Source organism: Salmo salar, chromosome 09 (assembly GCF_965601325.2).
Source record: "Salmo salar chromosome 09, fSalSal1, whole genome shotgun sequence".
NCBI classification, from domain to species: domain Eukaryota; kingdom Metazoa; phylum Chordata; class Actinopteri; order Salmoniformes; family Salmonidae; genus Salmo; species Salmo salar.
In genome coordinates, this window is record NC_138299.1 from 113,623,324 (window position 1) to 113,649,524 (window position 26,201).

General features: G+C 41.4%; 1 protein-coding gene across 4 annotated transcripts in view; it reads left to right on the forward strand.

The window, feature by feature from the left end:
* The window catches only part of LOC100306788 (fibroblast growth factor 12), a 159,360-nt gene that overhangs the window by 18,467 nt on the left and 114,692 nt on the right, over window positions 1–26,201 (forward strand). Inside the window, exon 1 of one of the 4 annotated variants that reach the window (XM_014213398.2) lies at window positions 14,319–14,728. The exons of 2 other annotated variants lie outside the window; for them this stretch is intronic. In XM_014213398.2, coding sequence (XP_014068873.1) covers window positions 14,587–14,728 — 142 coding nt within the window. In that variant the 5' untranslated portion in view covers window positions 14,319–14,586. 4 annotated transcript variants of the gene reach the window in all.

The following is a 26,201-nucleotide window of genomic DNA, read 5'->3' on the forward strand; positions in this document are numbered from 1 at the left end:
TACCCTAAAGATTGATTGTAAACAACGTTTGACATGTTTCTACGAACGGTAATGGAACATTTTGACTTTTTGTGTCTCAAATTACGCTCGCGCATTATGCCTTTGGATAGTGATCTGAACGCACGAACAAAACAGAGGTATTTGGACATAAATATGGAGTATTTCGAACAAAAATAACATTTCTTGTGGAAGTAGGAGTCCTTGGAGTGCATTCCACCAAAGATCAGCAAAGGTAAGGAATGATTTATAACACTAATTCAGAGTTTTGTTGATGCCAGAACTTGACGGGTAGCTGTATAGCTTGCATTGATGGTTGAGCTATGTACTCAGAATATTGAACAATGTGCTTTCTCCGTAAAGCTATTTTAACCTGTTAGGGCTAGGGGGCAGTATTGACACGGCTGGATAAAAAAACATACCCGATTTAATCTGGTTACCACTCCTACCCAGTAACTAGAATATGCATATACTTATTACATATGGATAGAAAACACCCTAAATTTTCTAAAACTGTTTGAATGGTGTCTGTGAGTATAACAGAACTCATTTGGCAGGCAAAACCCTGAGACATTTTCTGACAGGAAGTGGATACCTGATGTGTTGTATTGCCTTTAAACCTATCCCATTGAAAAACACAGGGGCTGAGGAATATTTTGGCACTTCCTATTGCTTCCACTAGATGTCACCAGCCTTTACAAAGTGTTTTGAGTCTTCTGGAGGGAGATCTGACCGAACAAGAGCCATGGAACGATGATGTCCCATTAGACACCTGGCGCGCGAGTTCATGTTGGGTACCCTCGTTCCAATACGTTATAAAAGAGTATGCATTCGTCCACCTTGAATATTATTCATGTTCTGGTTAAAAAAGGCCCTAATGATTTATGCTATACAACGTTTGACATGTTTGAACGAACGTAAATATATTTTTTCCCCTCGTTCATGACGAGAAGTCCGGCTGGCTTAGATCATGTGCTAACAAGACGGAGATTTTTGGACATAAATGATGAGCTTTTTTGAACAAAACTACATTCGTTATGGACCTGTGATACCTGGAAGTGACATCTGATGAAGAGAATCAAAGGTAATGGATTATTTACATAGTATTTTCGATTTTAGATCTCCCCAACATGACGTCTAGTCTGTATCGCAACGCGTATTTTTCTGGGCGCAGTGCTCAGATTATTGCAAAGTGTGATTTCCCAGTAAGGTTATTTTTAAATCTGGCAAGTTGATTGCGTTCAAGAGATGTAAATCTATAATTCTTTAAATGACAATATAATATTTTACCAATGTTTTCTAATTTTAATTATTTAATTTGTGACGCTGACTTGACTGCCGGTTATTGGAGGGAAACGATTTCCTCAACATCAATGCCATAGTAAAACGCTGTTTTTGGATATAAATATGAACTTGATAGAACTAAAAATGCATGCATTGTCTAACATAATGTCCTAGGAGTGTCATCTGATGGAGATTGTAAAAGGTTAGTGCATCATTTTAGCTGGTTTTATGGTTTTGGTGACCCTGTCTTTGAATTGACAAAACATTACACACAACTCTTGTAAATGTACTGTCCTAACATACTCTAAATTTATGCTTTCGCCGTAAAACCTTTTTGAAATCGTAAAACGTGGTTAGATTAAGGAGATGTTTATCTTTCAAAGGGTGTAAAATAGTTGTATGTTTGAAAAATTTGAATTTTGACATTTATTTGGATTCAAATTTGCCGCTCTTGAAATGCACCTGCTGTTGATGGAGTGCACCACGGGTGGCACGCTAGCGTCCCACCTAGCCCATAGAGGTTAACCTGTTGGGGATAGGGGGCAGTATTTGCACGGCCGGATAAAAAACTTACCCGATTTAATCTGGTTACTACTCCTGCCCAGTAACTAGAATATGCATATAATTATTGGCTTTGGATAGAAAACACCCTAAAGTTTCTAAAACTGTTTGAATGGTGTCTGTGAGTATAACAGAACTCATATGGCAGGCAAAAACCTGAGAAGATTCCTTACAGGAAGTGGCCTGTCTGACCATTCCTTGAGCTTCTTGACTCTGTTTATTGAAGACTGAGGATCTTTGCTGTAACGTGACACTTCCTACGGCTCCCATAGGCTCTCAGAAGGCGGGAAAAATCTGAATTATGTAATTCCAGCCCCAGGCTGAAACACATTAGCGCTTTTGGCAAGTGCTCTATCAGAGGACAATGGGCGGAGGCGCGTGCACGAGTCGACCCCATGTTTTTATTTTCTATCGTCTTTGAACCTAAACACAGATTACCGGTCGGAATATTATCGCTTTTTTACGAGAAAAATGGCATAAAAATTGATTTTAAACAGCGGTTGACATGCTTCGAAGTACGGTAATGGAATATTTAGAATTTCTTTGTCACGAAATGCGTTGTGCTCGTAACCCTTATTTACCCTTTCGGATAGTGTCTTGAACGCACGAACAAAACACCGCTATTTGGATATAACTATGGATTATTTGGGACCAAACCAACATTTGTTATTGAAGTAGAAGTCCTGGGAGTGCATTCTGACGAAGAACACCAAAGGTAATAACATTTTTCTTATAGTAAATCTGACTTTGGTGAGTGCTAAACTTGCTGGGTGTCTAAATAGCTAGCCCTGTGATGCCGGGCTATCTACTTAGAATATTGCAAAATGTGCTTTCACCGAAAAGCTATTTTAAAATCGGACATATCGAGTGCATAGAGGAGTTCTGTATCTATAATTCTTAAAATAATTGTTATGCTTTTTGTGAACGTTTATCGTGAGTAATTTAGTAAATGTTTAGTAAATTCACCGGAAGTTTGCCGGGGGTATGCTAGTTCTGAACGTCACATGCTAATGTAAAAAGCTGGTTTTTGATATAAATATGAACTTGATTGAACAAAACATCCATGTATTGTATAACATAATGTCCTAGGTGTGTCATCTGATGAAGATCATCAAAGGTTAGTGCTGCATTTAGCTGTGGTTTGGGTTTATGTGACATTATATGCTAGCTTGAAAAATGGGTGTCTGATTCTTTCTGGCTGGGTACTCTGCTGACATAATCTAATGTTTTGCTTTCGTTGTAAAGCCTTTTTGAAATCGGACAGTGTGGTTAGATTAACGAGAGTCTTGTCTTTAAAATGGTGTAAAATAGTCATATGTTTGAGAAATTGAAGTAATAGCATTTCTAAGGTATTTGAATAACGCGCCACAGGATTCCACTGGCTGTTACGTAGGTGGGACGATTTCGTCCCACCGACCCTAGAGAGGTTAAAATCTGACACAGCGGTTGCATCAAGGAGTAGTGTATCTATAATTCTTTAAATAATTGTTATATATTTTGTCAACGTTGATGATGAGTATTTTTGTAAATTGATGTGCTCATTCACTGGAGGTTTTGGTGGGAATACATTTTCTGAACGTCACGCACCAATGTAAAATGCTGTTTTTGGATATAAATATGAACTTGATCGAACAAAACATACATGTATTGTGTAACATGATGTCCTAGGAGTGTCATCTGATGAAGATCGTCAAAGGTTAATGCTTCATTTTAGCTGTATTTTGGGTTTCTGTGACACATCTCCTTGCTTGGAAAATGGCTGTGTGGTTATTGTTTGTCTATGTACTGTCCTAACATAATCTAATGTTTTGCTTTCGCTGTAAAGCCTTTTTGAAATCGGACAATGTGGTTACATTAAGGAGAAGTGTATCTTTAAAATGGTGCAAAATAGTCATATGTTTGAGAAATTGAAATTATTCGATTTTTGATGTTTTGTTTTTCGCGCCCTGCTGTTCCATTGGACGTTGGCTAGGCGTTCCGCTAGCGGAACGTCTGTTCTCAACAGTTAATAGGAGACTATTCTAAAAGCAGTAAAACATGGCATTGCATGAATAATTATGTAATTTCCCACAACATTTCCTCCCTTTTGAGGCTGTCTCACCCTAATAGAAAATTACTTTAAAGTATTTTCATTATACAAGCATTAACATGAGGGGAAAGAGGGAAAAGGATAGACTATCTTTCACGTTGTACATTACATTTATAAATAACCTCCATTGTCATTGAGTTTCATACCTTCACATAGTGCGATTCATTCTCAGAAAGGGGAAAGGCACTTATGAATTTAAACATCAGTACATAATTTATCACCACACACAAGGCAATCAAAAATATTACTAAGCCATACATCAACCAATGAAATATTGTAGCTCCCATAACACCAAACAATGACTGAAACCATCCAAACGGATTCCAATCGTTGTCTGGTTGGTGTTCATTTGTGAGATCACCACTGAGCTCTTTTAGACGCTCCACTACAACAGTCAAGTTACCTTCACCATGGGGTATAAATGTACAACAATGGTCACCTATCATTTGGCACACTCTTATGCAAACATTCTGTCTCAAACACATGCCCCGTATGTACTTTTCCTCCGGCTAGAAATACATTTTGCACAATGAATCATTCTATCTAACCCATAACACGTTAGTTAGTCACGCTACTGCTAGTCCACTTACATAGTTATAAACATATTAAAACATGCTCAAGTCAATTGTACTGTATCATCCAGAAAGCCATATGTATTGATGCGCTTTAACATTAGAATTCTGATAACATGATAAAACAAAATCCCTACTATAAATGTTATACAACCCAAATGAAGAATGACAGACTCAACATGAAGCACTGAAGACTATCACTCAAATTCAAGACCCTCAACTTAGCACACACCAACACAGTTAGAATGTACATTTACAAACAGGGGACCATGTATAGACAGTTTGTACTACTTATTACCTGTATTAACTTTTCTCATTGCAGCCCCCAGTTATCCCTGTCATACATGAAGGGAACATTTCGGTATTTGCTGTATGACTGATGAGGAACGTTTGTAAAATTCGCGGACGGCGCCGGGCCGTGCACCGGGGCCAGATCTTCCGGGAAGTCATCGAACGAAGTCTCTCAGACGTTCGGTTTCCGTTTAATACAATTTTTAAATTTTGGTCATTTTTCACCTGTCACGGAAAATAACAGCAGAGGGCGAATGGAGGGCACAAGGAATCATATTGCAAATGTAACAAACATCACCAATCACAACGTGGCCTTTTCTCCTAAACGGAAAAGACTTCGAAGACAAAACTTGGCGAGCATAGGTTTGGCATAATGGGCAGTTGGCCCCGAACAAGATGGAGTCGGGGCCTCAACGCTTTTTGAGTTAAGGCCCTTTTTCTGGGATTAAAGGTAAAAAATGAAAATAGAGTGCTAATTTGACCACTTCACATCAAAGTACATGAGCCTACAGTGTCAGAAAAAAAAGAACCAGACATTTACCTATCTTCATTTAAGAGAAATCGTACAATGTACATTTGGTAATGTTCAAAAAAATTAGTTTTTTTCCCAACAAGTTACAGATCCAGTTGCAGTGTGTTCAGATGAATCCGTTAAGGCGGGTTTCGGAGCTCTGCGATATTTCTGTGATTTTCTGAAATAACACAAACTCATTCAACCCTCTGTAAATAAGTCAGTTCTTAACGTAAAGACTTAAAACTCAATATTCTATAAGAGCCTAACCCAAGGAGGATATGTGTTTACTTTCAGCTTCCTGTGTCAACCAGAAGTGCCTTAAAATGGTGTCATAGGTGCTGTTTGGAAGAGTTAAAAAGGTCAGATCTTTCCACAACTTCATATGTGTGACTTGGCAACCCTCATGAACTGTAAATCAGTCATTTATCCCATCAGATGTCAAAGAAAAGCTTACACACAGCTGGTGTCAGGTGGAATGGGCCAAAATTCACCCAACTTATTGTGGGAAGCTTGTGGAAGGCTAGCCAAAACGTTTGACCCAAGTTAAACAATTTAAAGGCAATGCTAGCAAATGCTAATTGAGTGTATGTAAACTTCTGACCCACTGGGAATGTGATGAAAGAAATAAAAGCTGAAATAAATCATTCGCTCTACTATTATTCTAACATTTCACATTCTTCAAATAAATTGGTGATCCTAACTGACCTAAGACAGGGAACTTTTACTAGGATTAGATGTCAGTAACTGTTAAAAACTGAGTTTAAATGTGTTTGGCTAAGGTGTATGTAAACTTCCGACTTCAACTGCACATGCACATTCAGAGGCGGCGCTTCTTGTGGCCAGTGATTTTAATGCAGGGAAACTGAAATCTGTTTTACTTAATTTTTACCAGCATGTCACCTGTGCAACTAGAGGTTTCAAAACTCTTGATCACCTTTACTCCACAGACAGAAACACATACAAGGCTCTCCCTCTCCCTCCCTTCGGAAAATCTGAAAAATTCCTGCTTACAAGCAAAAACGCAAACAAGTACCAGTGATAAGCTCAATACCGAAGTGGTCCGATGAAGCGGATGCTAAGCTACAGGACTGTTTTCCTAGCACAGACTGGAATATGTTCAGGGATTCATCTGATAACATTGAGGTGTTTACCACAGTTACCGGCTTCATCAATACATCGACGACATAGTCCCCACAGTGATCGTACGTACATATCCCAACTAGAAGCCATAGATTACAGGCAAAATCAGCACTGAGATAAAGGCTAGAGTTGCCGCTTTCATGGAACGGGACACTAATCCGGATACTAATCCGAAATTCCACTACGACTTACGACAAGCCATCAAACAAGCAAAGTATCAATACAAGACTAAAATCGAATCCTACTACACTGGCTCTGACACTCTTTGGATGTGTCAGGGCTTGCAAACTATCACGTACTACAAACAGAAACTCAGCCACGAGCTGCCCAGTGACGCGAACCTACCAGATGAGATAAATTCCTTCCATGCTCGCTTCGAGGCAGGCAACACTGACCCATGCATGACAGCACCAGCTGTTCCGGACAGCTGTGTGATCTCGCTCTCTGTAGCTGATGTAACAAATTTAAACAGGTTAGCAGTCACAAAAGCGAAGGGCCAGACGGATTACCAGGACGCATACTCAGAGAATGCACTGACCAGCTGACAAGTGTCTTCACTGACATTTTCAAACTCTCCCTGACCCCGTCTGTAATAGTTACATGTTTCAAGCAGATCACCATAGTCCCTGTGCCCAAGAATGCCAAGCTAACCAGTCTAAATGGCTATTGCCACGTAGCACTCACATCTGTAGCCAAGAAATGCTTTGAATGGCTGGTCATCGCTCATATCAACACCATCATCCAGACAACATGAACCCACCAATTCGCATACTGCCCCAACATATCCACAGATGGTGCAATCTCTAATGCACTCCACACTGCCCTCTCCCATCTGGACAATAGGAACAACTACAGTGCATTCGGAAAGTATTCAGACCACTTTTTACACATTTTGTTACATTACAGCCATTTTCTAAATGGTTTAAATAGTTTTTTCCCCCAACCAATCTACACAATAGCCCTTAATGACAAAGCAAAAACAGTTTTTTTTTTAAATGTTTGCTGATTTATTTAAAAAAAATATTTACTTAAGTATTCAGACCCTTTACTCAGTACTTTGTTGAAGCTCCTTTGGCAGCGATTACAGCCTCATGTCTTCTTGGGTATGACGCTTGGCACATCTGTATTTGGGCAGTTTCTCCCATTCTTGTCTGCAGATCCTTTCTCCCATTCTTGTCTGCAGATCCTCTCAAGCTCTGTCAGGTTAGATGGGGAGCGTCGCTGCACAGCTATTTTCAGGTCTCTCCAGAGATGTTCATTCAGGTTCAAGTCTGCGCTCTGGCTGGGCTACTCCAGGACATTCAGAGACTTGTCCTGAAGCCACTCCTGCATTGTCTTGGCTGTGTGCTTAGGGTCGTTGTCCTGTTGAAAGGTGAACCTTTGCCCCAGTCTGAGGTCATGAGCACTTTGGAGTGGGTTTTGATCAAGGATCTCTCTGTACTTTGCTCCGTTCATCTTTCCCTTGATCCTGACAAGTCTCACAGTCCCTGCCACTGAAAAACATCTCCACAGCATGATGCTGCCACCACCATGCTTCACCATAGGGATGGTGCCAGGTTTCCTCTAGATGTGACATTTAGCATTCAGGCCAAAGCGTTCAATCTTGGTTTCATCAGATCAGAGAATCTTGTCATGGTCTGAGAGTCCTTTAGGTGCCTTCTGGAAGGTTCTCCCATCTCCACAGAAGAACTCTGGAGCTCTGTCAGAGTGATCATTGGGTTCTTTCATCATCTCCCTGACCAAGGCCCTTCTCCCCCGATTGCTCAGTTTGGCCTGGCGGCCAGCTCTAGCAAGAGTCTTGGTGGTTCCAAACTTCTTCCATTTAAGAATGATGGAGGCCACTGTGTTCTTGGGGACCTTCAATGCTGCAGACATTTTTTGGTACCTTATGTAGACAAGTGTGTGCCTTTCCAAATCATGTCCAATCAATTGAATTTACCACAGGTGGACTCCAATCAAGTTGTAGAAACAGGATGCACCTGAGCTCAATTTCAAGTCTCACAGCAAATGGTCTGAATACTAATGCAAATAAGGTATTTCTGTTTTTATTTTGTCATTATGGGGTATTGTGTGTAGATTGAGGGAAAACATTTATTTAGTCAATTTTAGAATAAGGCAGTAACATAACAAAATGTGGAAAAAGGGAAGAGGTCTCAATACTTTCCAAATGCACTGTATGTGAGAATGGTGTTTATTGACTACAGCTCACCGTACCATAGGGCCCTCCAAGCTCATCCCTAAGCTCTTGGACTGAACACCTCCATCTGCAACTGGATCCTGGACTGCCTGACGGGCAACCCCAGGTGGTGAGGGTAAGCAACAACACATCCGCCACACTGACCCTCAATGGGGGCCCCTCAGGTTCGGTATTTAGTCTCCGCCTGTACTCCCTGTTCACCTACTACTGCGTGGGCGCACACGACTCAAATCAAATCAAATTGTATTTGTCACATGCGCCGAATACAACAGGTGTAGACCTTACAGTGAAATGCTTACTACAACCCCTTTACCAACAATGCAGTTGGTTAAGGGTAACAAATAAATAAAGAGCAGTCGGAAAAGAACAATAGCGAGGCTACATACAGTGGGTACCGGTACAGAGTGGGTTTGCTTGGGCACCGGTTAGTCGAGGTAATTGAGTTAATATGTACATGTAGGTTGAGTTATTAAAGTGACTATGCATAGATAATAACAGAGTGTAGCAGCAGCGTAAAAGAGGCGCGGGCAATGCAAATAGTCTAGGTAGCCATTTGATTAGATGTTCAGGAGTCTTATGGCTTGGGGGTGAAAGCTGTTTAGAAGCCTCTTGGACCTAGACTTGGTGCTCCGGCACCGCTCCAACATCATCATTAAGTTTAATGACGACACGACAGTGGTAGGCCTGATCACAGAAGATTAGGAGACAGCCTATAGGGTGGAGGTCAGTGACCTGGCAGTGTGGTGCCAGGACAACAACCTCTCTCAACGTCAACAAGAGAAAGGAGCTGATCGTTGACTACAGGAAACTGAAGGCCGAGCATTCCCCCATCCACATCGACGGGGCTGTAGTGGAGCGGGTCAAAGGAGCTTCAAGTTCCTCAATGTTCCAAGTTGCAACGTTAGCACAAATACTGTTCATCGGTAGCTTCATGAAATGGGTTTCCATGGCCGAGCAGTCGCACACAGGCCTAAGATCACCATGCGTATTCCAAGCGTCGGCTGGAGTGGTGTAAAGCTTGCCCCCATTGGACTCTGGAGTGATGAATCACGCTTCACCATTTCTATTTGTATTTATTATCGATCCCTGTTCGCTGCTGCCATTTACTGCTGGCATGAGTTACTTGATAATAGAGTTCCATGTAGTCATGGCTTTATGTAGTACTGTGCGCCTCCCATAGTCTGTTTTGGACTTGGGGACTGTGAAGAGATGTCTGGTGGCATGTCTTGTGTGGTATGCATGGGTGTCTGAACTGTGTGCCAGTTGTTCAAACAGATAGCTCGGTGCATTCAACATGCCAATATCTCTCACAAATACACAAATACCTGTAGTGATGAAGTCAATCTATGAGTTACTTGATGTGAAATAGATTTCCATGTAGTCATGGCTCTATGTAGTACTGTGCGCCTCCCATAGTCTGTTTTGGACTTGGGGACTGTGAAGAGATGTCTGGTGGCATGTCTTGTGTGGTATGCATGGGTGTCTGAACTGTGTGTCCGTTGTTCAAACAGATATCTTGGTGCATTCAACATGTCAAAATCTCTCACAAATACACAAATATGAAGTCAATCTCTCATCTACTTTGAGCCAGGAGAGATTGACATGCATATGATTAATTATTAATGTTACACTCTGTGTACATCCAAGGGCCAGCTGTGCTGCCCTGTTCTGAGCCAATTGCAAATTTTCTTAGTCCCTCTTTGTGGCATCTGACTACACGACTGAACAGTAGTCCAGGTGCGACAAAACTAGGACCTGTAGGACCTGCCTTGTTGATAGTGCTGTTAAGATTAAAGAGCAGAGCTTTATTATATAAAGACTTCTCCCCATTCTAGCTACTGTGCTATCAATATTTTGACCATGACAGTTCATAATCCAAGGTTACTCCAAGCAGTTTAGTCTCCTTGACTTGCTCATTTTTCACATTATTCATTACAAGATTTAGTTGAGGTTTAGGGTTTAGTGAATGATTTATCCCAAATACAATGCTTTTAGTTTTTGAAATATTTCGGACTAACTTATTCCTTGCCACCCATTCTGAAACTAACTGCAGCTCTTTGTTAAGTGTTGCTGTCATTTCAGTCGCTGTAGTAGCTGACGTGTATAGTTTTGAGTCATTCGCATACATAGACACACTGGCTTTACTTAAAGCCAGCGGCATGTTGTTAGTAAAGATTGAAAAAAGTATGGGGCCTAGACAGCTGCCCTGGAGAATTCCTGATTCTACCTGGATTTTGTTGGAGAGGCTTCCATTAATGAACACCTTCTGTGTTCTGTTTGACAGGTAACTCTTTATCCAGAATATAGCAGGGGGTGTAAAGCTATAACTTATACGTTTTTCCATCAACAAACTATGATCGATAATGTCAAAAGCCGCACTGAAGACTTAACAAAAAAGTCCCCACAATCTTTTTATCATCAATTTCTCTCAGCCAATCATCAGTCATTTGTGTATGTGCTGTGCTTGTTGAATGTCCTTACCTACTTACCTAAAATCGTTCTGAAAGTCTGTTGTCAATTTGTTTACTGTAAAAACAGTATTTTTTCCCCAAAGTTTACTAAAGTTTGGTAACAGGCTGATTGGTCTGCTATTTGAGCCAGTAAAGGGGGCTTTACTATTCTTAGGTAGGGGAATAACTTTTGCTTCCCTCCAGGCCTGAGGGAACACACTTTCTAATAGGCTTAAATTGAAGATATGGTAAAAATGGGTATCAATTTCGTCCGCTATTATCCTCAGTCATTTTCGATCCAAGTTATCAGAGCTTGTCGTTGTTGATAGACAACAATCATTTTTCACCTTTTCCACACTCACTTTACGGAATGAAAAATTACAATTCTTGTCTTTCATAATTTGTTCAGATATACTTGAATGTGTAGTGTCAGCGTTTGTTGATGTCATGCCTAAGTATGCTAATATTTCAAATGAAAAAAGAATTAAAGTAGTTGGCAATATCAGTGGTTTTTGTGATGATTGAGCCATCTGGCCCTGAGTCAATACATGTTAGAATCACCTTTGGCAGCGATTACAGCTGTGAGTCTTTCTGGGTAAGTCTCTACAAGCTTTGCACACCTGGATTGTACAATATTTGCACATTATTCTTTTTTAAATTCTTCAAGCTCTGTCAAGTTGGTTGTTGATCATTGCTTGACATCCATTTTCAAGTCTTGCCATAGATGTTCAATGCTGATTGAAGTCAAAACTTCAATGTCGTCTTGGTAAGCAACTCCAGTGTATATTTGGCCTTGTGTTTTAGGCTATTGTCCTGCTGAAAGGGGAATTTGTCTCCCAGTGTCTGTTGGAAAGCAGACTGGACCAGGTTTTTGTCTAGGATTTTGCCTGTGCTTTGCTCTATTCTGTTTCCTTTTATCCTACAAAACTCCCTAGTCCTTGCCAATGACAATTTAACCTTTATTTAACTAGGCAAGTCAGTTAAGAACAAATTCTTATTTACAATGACTGCCTACCCCGGCCAAACCCGGACGATGCTGGGCCAGTGCCCCTATGGGACTCCCAATCACAGCTGGATGTGATACAGCCAGGATTCAAACCAGGGACTGTAGTGACGACCCCTTGATGCAGTGCCTTAGACAGCTGCGCTACTCGGGAGCCCATAACATGATGCAGCCACCACCATGCTTGAAAATAAAAGAGTGTTAATGTGTTGTTGGATTTTCCCCAAATATAGCACTTTGTATTCAGGACACTATTTATTTAACCTTTATTTAACTAGGCAAGTCAGATAAGAACAAATTCTTATTTTCAATGATGGCCTAGGAACAGTGGGTTAACTGCCTTGTTCAGTGGCAGAACAACAGATTTTTAGCTTGTCACCTCTGGGATTCGATCTCGCAACTTTCCGGTTACAAGTCCAACGCTCTAACCACTAGGCTACCTGCCACCCCTTAAATATGTTCAATAAGGAACCAACAACGGTCTTGGGATATCAAACAACAGCATAGGTAAGTGTGAAGACAGGTACACATGTCAAAATGGCGGAGATCATTTTTTAAATGGTGGGGTTGCTCTTTGCTTAAAGATAAACTTCCAATTTTGGCTTAAAGAACATTAAATGGGGTTTACACAACCCATATTTCTTGACAAACCCTACTTGTTTTACCAAGAATATATACAGTAGCGTTAAGGAGTGGTGCTAGTAAATAAATAAAGTTACCAGCACAGCACACCCTTTGTCCTGTCACCTCATTACCTGTATAAAAGACACCTGGGAGCCAGAAATCTTTCTGATTGAGAGGGGGTCAAATACTTATTTCCCTCATTAACATGCAAATCATTTTATAACATTTTTTACATGCATTTTTCTGGATTTTTTTGTTGTTATTCTGTCTCTCACTGTTCAAATAAACCTACCATTAAAATTATAAACTGATCCTTTCTTTATCAGTGGGCAAACGTACAAAATCAGCAGGGGATCAAATACTTTTCCCCCCCACTATACATTACAATTAGCTTATTATCATTATCGAAATTAAGGTTCTCATTACCCGAAACGTACCTAAACATGATGTGATAATGAGAAATGTGTGTTCGGTAATGAGAGGGCCCTTAGCTCAATTTGTAAACAATAGGATACAGATTATTATGAGTCATCAAACAATATTGACAACATCACTGAAGCCCATTCATGCTTCCATGTTGGTAAGGTAATGGTTTTTTCTCTCCCAATTTGAGATTTTTAGCTGTTTCGGTAACAAGAAGGCCAAGTGGGGTATAGGGGGTGTCTGAGAATAAGAACCTCCTGGTGAAGGTATATAAGCAAATACATTTACTTAGCATGTGCTCATCTAAGGACTACTCCTCTATATGATGCATCATTGGTGAATAAAACTTTATTTAAAAACTGATTGGAGTTTTTACAGGAACTTGAAAAAGTGTTACGTTAATGAGACACGTCCACAGACACTGTGTTTGTACGTAATAAATGTTATAGTTTAATGTAAACTTCAACTAGTATACCAATTTTATGATTTATGGACAAACTACAGCACCATATGTTGTGTTGTATTCAAATAACTTTTTTTCTAAAGTAACATTTCCAAAAATTCCCTGTAATGAGGATATTCAGGGGAAAATGTAAAATTGATATAAGATAAAACACTTTGCCAAAAACTAGCCATCTTAGTCTTTAGAATTTTCTAATTTCTGCAGATACATGATGGTTTTGTAACTGAATTACCCCCCCCCCCCCCCCCCCCCCAAACGTACTTGAAGATCACTCATAGAAAAAAACAGTGTTCAAACATACACTGACTTCCATATTTACCCACCCACACCCTGGTTACCTAACGAAGACATACTTTCTTTAATATGTCCCCAGTTTCTCTGATGTCTTGCCTCTGTCATTGTTCACTGGGAATTTCCTCTAACAGCACTTTCTCCACGTAAACACAGATATAAATAGTTCCCACCATGCAGTGACGCCCATTTACACTCTCAGAATAGACCCTATCCATTTCTATTTCCTGGCGTGCCGGGGTCAAGGGATCACATATCCACATAGTTAAACCGTTTGAATAACTCCTAATTGTGTTTGACGCATGGCGTTACACACACGGAACAGGGAGGTGTGCAGCTGTCCCGCTTGACAAAGGTTAAAAGGTTGACTCCAGTGTCTCATTGCAGTGTTAGATAACCTTCTCGTAAAGCCAAGGCGTGTATGGAAGCAAGCTTGTGTGTGCTACAGGAGCCTGGAGAGAGTGGTGGTGGTGAGGTGGGGGTTTAGGGAGTTAGAGTTTTAGTGTCGCGGCAGCCAGGGCTAAATATGGCCAGGCAGACACACACCGAGTAGACTAGGACTGGTCAGCTAACCTAACCCTTTACAAGTGACATGGACAACTGACTTATACAGGTGCAGAGGGGTTGTGTAAACAGGGGCAAAGGGGGGCGATAGCAGATTAATTAAGGGGTACGAACTGTGTTTTTATGGACGTCTCAGAGAGAGTTGAGGAGACAGAAATGACTCTTTCGCTTGGTAGCCTGTTCCGACGGTTGCTGTCCAAAGACAGTAAGGGAGAGGAGGAAGACGAGGAGGAAGGAACAGCAAAACCGGACAGCGATGAGCAGGGTGAGTTCTCTCTACTCCAAGCCAGGGGTTTCAAACTCATTCCATGGAGGGCCGAGTGTCGGCAGGTTTTTGTTTTTTCCTTTCAATTAATACCTAGACAACCAGGTGAGGGAAGTTCCTTACTAATTAATGATCTTAATTCATTAATCAAGTACAAGGGTGGAGCGAAAACCCTCAGACACTCGGCCCTTCGTGGAATGAGCTTGACACGTGCTCCAAGCCATCCGCATAGGCTCAGACTGAGTAGTTGGCGATAGTGTTCAGTAAGCTAGCTGTAGTAACGAAGTTAACTCAGTGCACGCTCATGTGAGGAGTAACTTTCCTGAGACCTGAAAACTTGCATTAGCTCCAACCTAGATGACTAGGATTTATATCAACAGGCTGAGGCAGTCTTGTGGAATTGGTTCAATGGAGTTGGTTCAGTGCACACTCACATAAGGAGTAACATTGCAGTGTGCAGTGCGATATCCAAGATGGCAATCCAAGATGGCAGCATGTCAAGTCATTTGTCTGTCACTAGTAGATTTTAACCTACAAATAACCTATTAATTTATGGTGGAGCAAATCTACAATTTCCTTGTGGTGTAGTGCAAACTGTTTAGTTTTGCTGGTGTAAAGATCGCGGGTCTCCGTCAACTCGGATAAAAATATTTTTTTATATTTGCACTTCTTTACTTGAAGTTTACCCAAGTAACCCTCTCTATGGCTGGCCTGGGTTCTATCCATAGCTTTCCCTCTGCGGAGTGTCTCGTCCAAGCTGATCCTCTTCGCTCTCAGCCTGGCTGTCAGAGGCAGCTAAACAATCCGCAACCCGTTCTCTCAATCGACCTCCCACACCCAATCTATTTACACATGCACACACTCACATACAAACTCATAGATACACACAGTCCCTCTCTCCCCTTACTTTTCCTTGGCCTCTATTTCTTACATCTCTCAGAGAAAATGACAATTTTCATGATATTACTTTGTGCACTGACTTTACTGAACTCAGGAGAAAACAAACATTGCCGCTGGGTGAGTACATCTGACAATGTGCTCTCCCGTCCATTAGACATTTTGTCTGCGGGAACTCGCTCTTTTTCACTCGGTCCACTCGTCCAAGTGCCGATGCATTTGTGGCATGATGTGAACAGTACAAACTTGTGTCACTACCAAAGTTTAATAGTTTTTAAATGACTGTTGGTTAAAGCCGGTGTCTGATGATTTAAAAATATACTAACTCTATTTTATCAATGTACCAATCGGGCTTCAGGAAGAAGCATAACACAATTACAGCAGCCATGAAGGTTTTAAATGATATCACTGAAGCCATTGACAAAAAAACAGCACTGTGTCTCACTTTTTATTGATCTTATCATCAATACTGACAAAACTAAACTAATGGTGTTTTCTAAAGCAAGAAATAGACCTCTGAACCTTTCACCTATTACTACCTGTCAGGGAAATTAGATTGAGACTGTAACCTCATATAAATATATTGGAATTTGAATTGATGACGGCCTCTCTTTTAAATTGCATATTCAACAACTTACAAAAAAATTGAAGCTGAAGTTGGGATTTTATTTTAGGAATAAGGCCTAATTTTATTTTGTATTGTCTGGAAACTCACTTGTAGAATTCGCTTGCAGTAGGTCTCTTAAAAAAGAGAAGCCATTCGAGGTTATTAAACAGAGGTGCCTAGTTATTCTTCTTTTGTTGATATCAGGTAATGTGCAACCTAACCCTGGCCCTGATATGCAATGTCTCCAAACTCCCTCTGATTTTAAATCTAGATCTGGTTTTGGTAATTTTTCATTTAAATGTATGCAGTCTGTTGTCAAATTGATTGGGTTAGGATTTGGGCTAAATCAACTGATGCAATTGTTTTTTCTGAAACCTGGCTCAGCAAGTCTGTTCTTGATAAGGATATTTGTATAAATGGTTGATCGAGTTAAGAAAGGTGGGGGTGTGGCTATATATGTAAAAGACTAAATTCCTTGTAAGTGTGGCAAAGTCTGACTCTATTTGTAAACAGTTGGAATTTCTTGCTTTGAATCTTGAGGTTTGAATCTTGAGGTTTCAAAGGGTCTCTCTATAACTGTGATTGGCTGTTATAGACCCCCCTCTGCTCTCAGTGATGCATTTTCTTCTCTGATGCACCTTATGTCTAAACTTCTTTACAGTGAAATGATCTTGATTGGTATTGGTTAAAGCCGGTGTCTGATGTTTTTAAAATGTTTTGTAATTCTATGAATCTTACCCAGTTAATTTACTCACCCACCCGCCCAAATCTCAAATGTCCAGAGAAATCTACCCTGATTGATTTGATATTGACATAACATAAATATTCTGCGGTTGGTGTTTTTTGTAATGATTTAAGTGACCATTGTGCTGTTGTTGCTGTTAGAAATACTAAGGTCCATAAGACAAACCCACGCTTTATTCGTAAGATACATTTTACGAGTTTTAATGAGCAAGCTTTCTTTCATGATTTGTTTTATTTTGATTGGTGCAAGAATGAGCTTATTCCTGATGTGGAAACTGGAAATTCTTTCATGCTGGTTTTATCCAAATAGTAAACAAGCATGCCCCATTCCGCAGGTTCAGAGTTAAAGGGTGGGATAATCCATGGTTTTCTTCTGAGCTGTCTTATATTATTCACAAACGTAATCTAGCCTGGGCTAAAGCAAGGAAATCATGTTCTGATGCTGATTGGCTTCTTTTTAGGCAGCTACAAAACAAGTGTTATTTTCTTCTCAGGAAGGCCAGGTCTGAATATTTTATGTTTGTTACCACTGATAACCTGAATGACCCTAGAAAGTTTTGGAAGGCAATTAAGACTGTATGGTAAGAGTATTGTTCATGAATTACCGTCATGTGTATTGAAGGACTCTGTTGCTGTATATGACAAAACTGAAATGCTGAATTGTTTCAATAAGTGCTTTGTATTATCTGGTAGGCTGTTTGATTCAGTATCCTCTGTCTCTGTACAACCCTGTGTGGATGAACCAGTGAGGGCAGGTCAAATGTTAAGCTTTTTGCCATTCTCAGTGCAGGAGGTACAGAAAGCACTGAAAACCTTAGATCAGAGAAAGCCTGCAGGTCCTGATCTTCTTGATCCCTGCTTTTTAAAACTGGCAGCTAATTCCATAGCTGAACCCCTTACATATCTGTTCATTGAGATTTATTTTAAACTGCAAAACCCTTATGCACCACTGCACTTTATATACAAGGGTTGGCTGGCCTTCTAGTCAATCGTAGGCTCAGTCACTGGTATACTTTTATTTACAAAGCCATTTTGGGTTTACTACCATTTTATTTGGGCATTTTTATTGTTCAGACGTGGTGGGTACTCTCTTCGTTCGCAGGACTTTATCCTGCTAACTGTTCCAAATGTCCGAACTGAATTTGGTAAAAGGGCTTTTATGTACTCTGCGCCATTGGCTTTGAACTCCTTACAAAATACTTTTAAACTGGAAGAACTTGTCCCGATTGGTGTTTTTAAATCGTTGATGAAGGATTTTGGGGCTGATTCCTTGACCTGTCAATGTTTTTAATTTGCTGTTTTATGATGTTGTTATACTCTTGTGACTTCTGTTTTTTTTACTAGATTACCTGTAGTTTTTCATGTTGTCTGTCTGTAATTGTGTAATGACTTGGTGCTGCTTATTTTGGCCAGGACAATCTTGAAAAAGAGATTTCAAATCTCAATGAGCACCTCCTGGTTAAATAAAGGTTAAATAAAAATTTAACCAGGTAACTTTGAGTCCTGAAAACTTGCGTTAGCTCCAACCTAGAACAAATGCCTAGACTTTCGCTCAACAGGCTGACACAGTCTTGTGCCGCACAGACCCGAGTTCGAACCCAGTCAGTAATAATGCCTATGCACATGGTAACAGCTGTAACATTAAGAGGCCATAATATAGTTGTCATTCACCAGTACAAGTTGAGGTTTCCATGGGCAAAAGTCGTTTAACGTTTTAGGGTTTTGAATAGAAGGCCTGGTTAGTGTAAAGATAAAATAAAAAAGTTTATAAAATTGCCTGGTTAGTTTTCGTGATAGATGATGGTGAATCATGATGATGAGGATGATTATGTGGAAGAGGAGAAGAGGGATGATGTGAATGACTATAATGGTAATTGTGATGATGGTAGTGATGATGAAGAGTACAGTAGTAGCTTGGTCTTAGTGGGATGGCTCGCTCTTTACTATCCATTGCTCCTGGCTTAGATTGCAGGGGTAGGAGTGTGGTTGGCAAGGACTTTGTGTTTGTCTAAGTGGGGGATGAAACTTTCTGTTTTAATTTCCAAATATCAGGGAAAGTAAGTCAGTAGGCTGATAAGAGTAAGCGGTATGATAACGGTAAACAGTAACATGATGATGATGATGATGATGATGATGCTCTCTAAAGTATCTGTGACACTGACCCAGTTCCAACTTGTCCACACCTGCCATCTGCCAACCAAACTTCTTCCTCCCCCTTCTCTCAATGCCGGCAATAGAAAGTACACAAGTACTCAGCACTGTATAAAAATACATTAATTATAAGGAGCTCCGATCACCTCTCATAACTCTGCCCACAATGTCTCACCTCAGAAATATCTCTGTTTGTTAACACCACCAATAGGACAAAGATGCTTGCCCCTAATACGCCCGCATGCACATACACAACATTTGTATTTCTCATACTTTTTATGAGAATATTCTTGTGAGTGGCAATAGTCTGCACATCTGTTCACTGGTAGGCCTATGTGTTGGATCCATAATGGGGGGCCAAAACAATGAGCCACATATGAAATCCATATTAATGAGGCATACAAGATTATTAGGCACATGTGAGAGGCAGAGACAAAGGACCGGAGGGTGCTACAGTGGTGTGAAAAGCGTGGGGTGCGATGACAATTTGTCATTCACTTCTGTCTTGTCTGCCTAATGTGTATGTGTGAGACTGTGTTTGCTGCTCTTTGTGTGTTAGTGGGTGTGTGTCTGTGAGAGAGCTGATTGTTCGTTGCCTATTCTCCCTGTGTGTGTGTGTGTGTGTGTGTGTGTGTGTGTGTGTGTGTGTGTGTGTGTGTGTGCGCACGCATCTCTGCGTGTGTGTGCGTGTGCATCAACGGACCTTGACCATGAAGACTGTTATGCATTTATAGCCGGCAGTAGCAGTAGCAGCAGCAGTATAGTTCCTTTTTCTATCTCATTTCAACACTCAAGTCAGAGATTTCATCACCCTGTAAATCTAGCGTGTGCCTGTATGATGTGGTTGTGAATGGAGGAATCTATGGGCATAGATAAAGAGACAAAACTATGGAAATATTGATGGCTATTTTCTAGTGCTATGATGAAACAAAATACATGTTCAGGTTGTCTGTCACGACTTCCACCGAAGGTGGTTCCTCTCCCTGTTCGGGCGGTGCTCGGCGTCGCCGGCCTACTAGCCATCACCAATCCATTTGTTTTGTCTTTGGTTCTTTCACACCTGGGTTCATTTGGTTTAATTTCTGTATGTATAATTTCCCCTGTTGCCTGCTTAGGTTTGTGCGGGATTATACGTGTTATGTTGCTCGTTGAGGTTGTGCCTCAGGTTTATTCACGTTTATACTGAGTGTGTATAAGTTTAGGAGCGTTGTTTTCCTCCTTCCGTGAGTACTGTGTTCTCTTGTGTCGTGGGCAGTTTGGGCAGGTGGCTGCTCCCATTACTTCACTGCTGAAGGGGGGACCGGTGCGTCTGCGGTGGTCGGCTGAGGCGGACAGAGCTTTTGGTCGCCTGAAGGCTCTGTTTACCTCGGCTCCCGTGCTGGCTCATCCGGATCCCTCTTTGGCATTCATAGTGGAGGTGGACGTGTCCGAGGCTGGGATTGGAGCCGTGCTCTCACAGCGCTCGGGTACGCCACCGAAGCTCCGCCCCTACGCTTTCTTTTTGAGGAAGCTCAGCCCGGCGGAGCGAAACTATGACATGGGGGATCGGGAGTTGTTGGCTGTCGTCAGAGCTCTGAAGGTGTGGAGACATTGGCATGAGGGGGCTCAACACCCTTTCCTCAGCTGGACTGACCACCGTAATCTGGAGTAACACAATTCGCAACATTGTCATCATGCAGTCATGAGAAAAGTGAGGAGGGTATTCTGTGTGGCACAGAGATAGGTTGCACAATGTTTACAATAGGACCACAATGAAACTGTAAGCAAAATGTAATTTACACGATTTGTTCTGTATCATATTTAGCAAACAAGCATTGATTTCATACTTTTCAATATTATGAAATCATGAAATGACTCTGCAGTAGGAATGAAGGTAATGTAGTACCCTATGAAGAGAGCTGTGTGTTGTTTGGTGTTTAGTTGCGTTGACTGTACGTGCACGCAAGTACGTAAGAGAGCGACGACCTGCCATCCTTTGATGTAGATTGATGTGATGGGGAGCCAGGGTTCCCCTGTGACAGCTGCATTTGCCTCTGTCCTCAGCATGATACCGCCCCCTCCTGGCTTAATGATTATCTTGCATGGAGTTGTGAGCACATTCACCTGAATAGACGTTAGTAGCCTATAATAGGCCTATATCGGGCAGATTTACATTTATTGGAATGAGTCTTATCCTGGAGGCAGAGATGAGCGATTTCCGCTAGATGTGCCAGCAGCAAAGTAAAAATGGTCTATATCGTAAAAATTCATGAAAACAAAAATGAGCTTTTTGGTCTTAATTTAAGGTTAGGTTTAGGCATTAGGTTTAGTAGAGTGGTTAAGGTTAGATTTAGAATCAGATTTGATAAAAGGAGGTCCCTCTATGTTCGATTCTACTATCCATGTATTGGCTTCACTCTTCTAAAATAACCAGGTATCATGATTTTATGATCTTCTCTTGATATGATCATCTTATTTAGCTGTTCCAACGATTTACATGACGATAGCCCTATGGCCCTAGTGCAGGCTACGTTTCAATGTAAAAAGCCCAACGTTCCTAGAGACAATTTATCTAATGTTATCACTTGGCATACTTAATGTAGAAAAAGCAAAACGTGATTTCATAGTCAAATGCATTACTTGGGCAGTGAAATATAATACCATTAACTGTTTCTCAAAGCTACTGATCGGATCATGTTCTGCGAATGTGTTATTCTACTCACACACATTTCTCTACTCACCTTCTTCTGAACCATAAAGATGTAGCCTATGTCTCTGCCTCATATTTCTGAACAGCTGAAATAAAACCTGCAGCGATTTGAATGCACAAACATTCAAGGCCATTGCTTTGCCAATGTTTGCAATGATGATTAAAACATAACATTAAATCGCTAATTAGACTGTGTGTCTGTGTCTTGCTTGTGTTTGATGTGCTGCTTGATGTAACTCCCCACTTTAGTTTTGCCCTTGAGTTTTGCATTTGCGAGTTTGTACAAACATGTTGATCATTTCCTTTGTGCACGTATGTAAATAGCTGCATGTAGCCTAACTACCTTCCTGAAAAAATAACATGAAATAGAGCTTATTCTTAATAGCCTACTGAGGCGTGGAACGCAATAGTTCAAACATATCGACCATGACCTCCTCTATGTACAACATGAAGTTTGTAGGCTACACCAGACAAAGGCGTTCATTGGCGAATTGGCAGTGGAGCATTGAGGAGCAGCAACGCAGGCAACGGAGTGGGCAGCGGCTACCTAAACAAAAATCATGCACATGCGCAGAACTATCCGTATATTTAGCCACGGCAAATCAGGTTTCCAGAAAATCCGGAACAGCAGCCACTTCGATAATCAATAGCTTCTCATTCTCACTCTGACATGTCCTGGAATCTCTCGCGCCCCAGGCTTTTCGCACCACTATAGCCAACCACCAAGGATGAACAAGGCGCATTACCTCATCCACGGCGATCCTGTCACTCTACCCTGCGGTTTAACTTTGGCGTGCGCGCTTGCAACAGAAGAGACATCGTTTTGTATGCGAATAAAACCGAAAGGAGTCATGGGCTTTGGGAAATTATTCTGACTTGTAGCATAACTTGCAATTCATGGAGCCATGGGTGTTTTTGTTGGAATTCTTATCAATGAAAAATATCTCAAGATGTGTCGGTCTAATCCATCGCGTCCCTTTGTCGATGCTTTTCTGCCGTTTTCGATCTGCTGAGGGAAGCCAGAGATCTGGATAGCACGGTGGTCGACCTGAGGTGGCTATGCTTCAATAACCTCCATCGTAATAGAGCGTGTCAGATTGCGTGAATTGACGAAGGAACACAATAACCCAAATCAATGAAGATTCTGAGGCTTTTCCTGAAGAAAGGTGCGCATATGCTGCAGTGTCTCTGTGGAAAGAGATCGAAGTCGACCACAACCACAAGCGGTGAGACATCTTGCATACTTCTTTCTTTCAGTGCGAGGGAGTCTGTTCTCAGTAGTGGCGTGGGGGGATTTTCCTCAGCAGCGGTGTGCTTTTAGCAGTCTAATTTTCTCAATGGGAGGAACAGTGAGAGACATAAATTTGAAAACAAACAAACAATTAGGCATTATGGTCGACTCATTACCTTTGAGACAAAATGCCTCCTTTATCAGCATTTTCACTCAATCAGTGCGACCAGCTCGACATCTAAAAGTCCTTATTTTCAAATCAGTGGAGTCGCATAAGTGGGCTACTGAGAGCCAGTAATTTCATACCAAATGAGCATCTATATACATTAGCCATGCCACTTATATGATAATATTTCATCATCTTCTATTTGATGTGTAAGCCAATGTGATTTTATCAGAAGACATGTTTGTGCGTTGGAGTATGTCAGTGTGTGGATACGTTAATGGGTGTATGTAAGCCTAGACTTTCAAGTGCAACGTTTCACAGGTCAATAGTGTATTGTGTGTAGGATAGATTGCTTCAAATAGTGGAAGAAAGAAACTGCATTCAGGAATTGTATTCTGGGGCGCTGGTATTCCACCCAGCGAAAATGTCCAAAGTCGCCAAATAGGTGCAGACTTCTATGTAGTAATGGATTGATTGACACAGGAGCTGGCTGTGCAGTATGCTACTGTACCTTTTGGCCATGTGTATATATATATATATATAAATAATGAGAGAGATGCATGCAGCTGACATTCAAATAACTACATCAAACTGTTTTTTTCTACTTCTTCTAATACTAAGACCTCAATAAAACAAAATTTACATATATTCTTAGGGTATTTTGACAGGGAGGAAATCAAAGGTGATACAGGCAAGTGGGAGAAAAAGATTGAGAGGTTGGAGTGGGAATTGAACCCTGGTCTCTGGTGAGGAGAGGAGCAGTGGTGATTTTAGCATGTAAATCTTGGTGGGGTAAAACAAAAAAATGTGGGATGCATGCCAGCAAAGCCACTACACAACACCTAAACAATACATGAATTGCACTCAAACAGTGCCTACATATAGCTGTCGCAACAGCAGAGTCCCAACACCTTACCACTGCTACACCTGGCTTTCAGTGGAGCTTATATATATAAAACACTATTTGACGTGTCAAATAACACAATTCTATTACAGAATGTTGTGTGTGCTGAATTTGCACGTGCAAGCCAAGCGCCACCACTACTATCAGTTGCACTGTTAAAGCTGTACAAAAAAAGTATGCAAACAAGCACACACTGGGCCACGAACGTTGTATTTACAACCGCGTTGGTGAAAATAGACCAAGTTATTAGGGTGAGGCACGTGGGCTACTAACAGCTTACTACACAACAGACACTTAGTATTACTTTCTTAGCTACAGTATACATACTTGCATACTATATAATTTATGCAGCAGCATACAAAACATTTTTGGACTCACCTTGTGAAGGTGGCGCAGCGGTCCTTTTGTGGGCAAATCTTATCAAAATCTGTCATTCTCTGGATTTATGGTGGGGGGGACGACACACAGCCACTCCATTGAATAGCAGGCTAACGTTAGTGGTTGCTTTGCCATGCTTGCAGTTAGCCACTGATTCCTTCCAACACACAGCCACTCCATTGAATAGCAGGCTAATATTAGTGGTTGCTTTGCCATGCTTGCAGTTAGCCACTGATTCCTTCCAACACACAGCCACTCCATTGAATAGCAGGCTAACGTTAGTGGTTGCTTTGCCATGCTTGCAGTTGGCCACTGATTCCTTCCAAACGACTCATTGTTGAATTTGCGATTTCAAATCAAATTGTATTTGTCACCTGCGCCGAATAGAATAGGTATAGACCTTAGTGAAATGCTTACTTACAAGCCCTTAACCAACAATGCTTTAAGAAGTAAAAAAAAGTGATAAGTAAAAAAATAAAAGTAACAAATAATTAAACAGCAGCAGTAAAATAACAAGCGAGGCTATATACGGAGTACCAGTACAGAGTCAATGTGCAGGCCACCGGTTAGTTGAGGTAATTGAGATAATATGTACATGTAGGTAGAGTTAAAGTGACTATGCATAGATTATAAACGGAGAGTTGCAGCAGTGTAAAAGAGGGGTTTGTGTAGCCCTTTGATTAGCTGTTCAGGAGTCTAATGGCTTGGGGGTAGAATCTGTTAAGAAGCCCTTTGAACCTAGACTTGGCGCTCCGGTACCACTTGCCGTGTGGTAGCAGACAGAACAGTCTATGACTAGGGTGGCTGGAGTCTTTGACAATTTTAGGGCCTTCCTCTGACACTGCCTGGTATAGAGGTCCTGGATGGCAGAAAAATTGGCCCCAGTGATGTACTGGGCTGTAGGCACTATCGTCTGTAGTGCCTTGCATTCGGAGGCCGAGCAGTTGCCATACCAGGCAGTGATGCAACCAGTCAGGATGCTCTTGATGGTGCAACTATAGAACCTTTTGAGGATCTGAGGACCCATACCAAATCTTTTCAATCTCCTGAGGGGGAATAGGCGTTGTCTCTCCCTCTTCATAACTATCTTAGTGTGTTTGGACCATGATATTTTGTTGGTGATGTGGACACCAAGGAACTTGAAGCTCTCAACCTGCTCCACAACAGCCCCGTCGATGAGAATGGGGACGTGCTCGGTCCTCCTTTTCCTGTAGTCCACGATCATCTCCTTTGTCTTGATCACGTTGAGGGATAGGTTGCTGTCCTGGAACCACACGGCCAGGTCTATGACCTCCTCCCTATAGGCTGTCTCATCGTTGTCGGTGATCAGGCCCACCACTGTTGTCATCAGCAAACTTAACGATGGTGTTGGAGTTGTGCCTGGCCGTGCAGTCATGAGTGAATAGGGAGTACAGGAGGGGACTGAGCACGCACCCCTGAGGGGCTCCCGTGTTGAGAATCAGTGTGGTGGATGTGTTGTTCCCTACCCTTACCACCTGGGGGCGGCCCGTCAGGAAGTCCAGGATCCAGTTACAGAGGGAGGTGTTTAGTCCCAGGGTCCTTAGCTTAGTGATGAGCTTTGAGGGCACTATGGTGTTGAAAGCTGAGCTGTAGTCAATGAATAGCATTCTCACATAGGTGTTCCATTTGTCCAGGTGGGAAAGGGCAGTGTTGAGTGCAATAGAGATTGTATCATCTGTGGATCT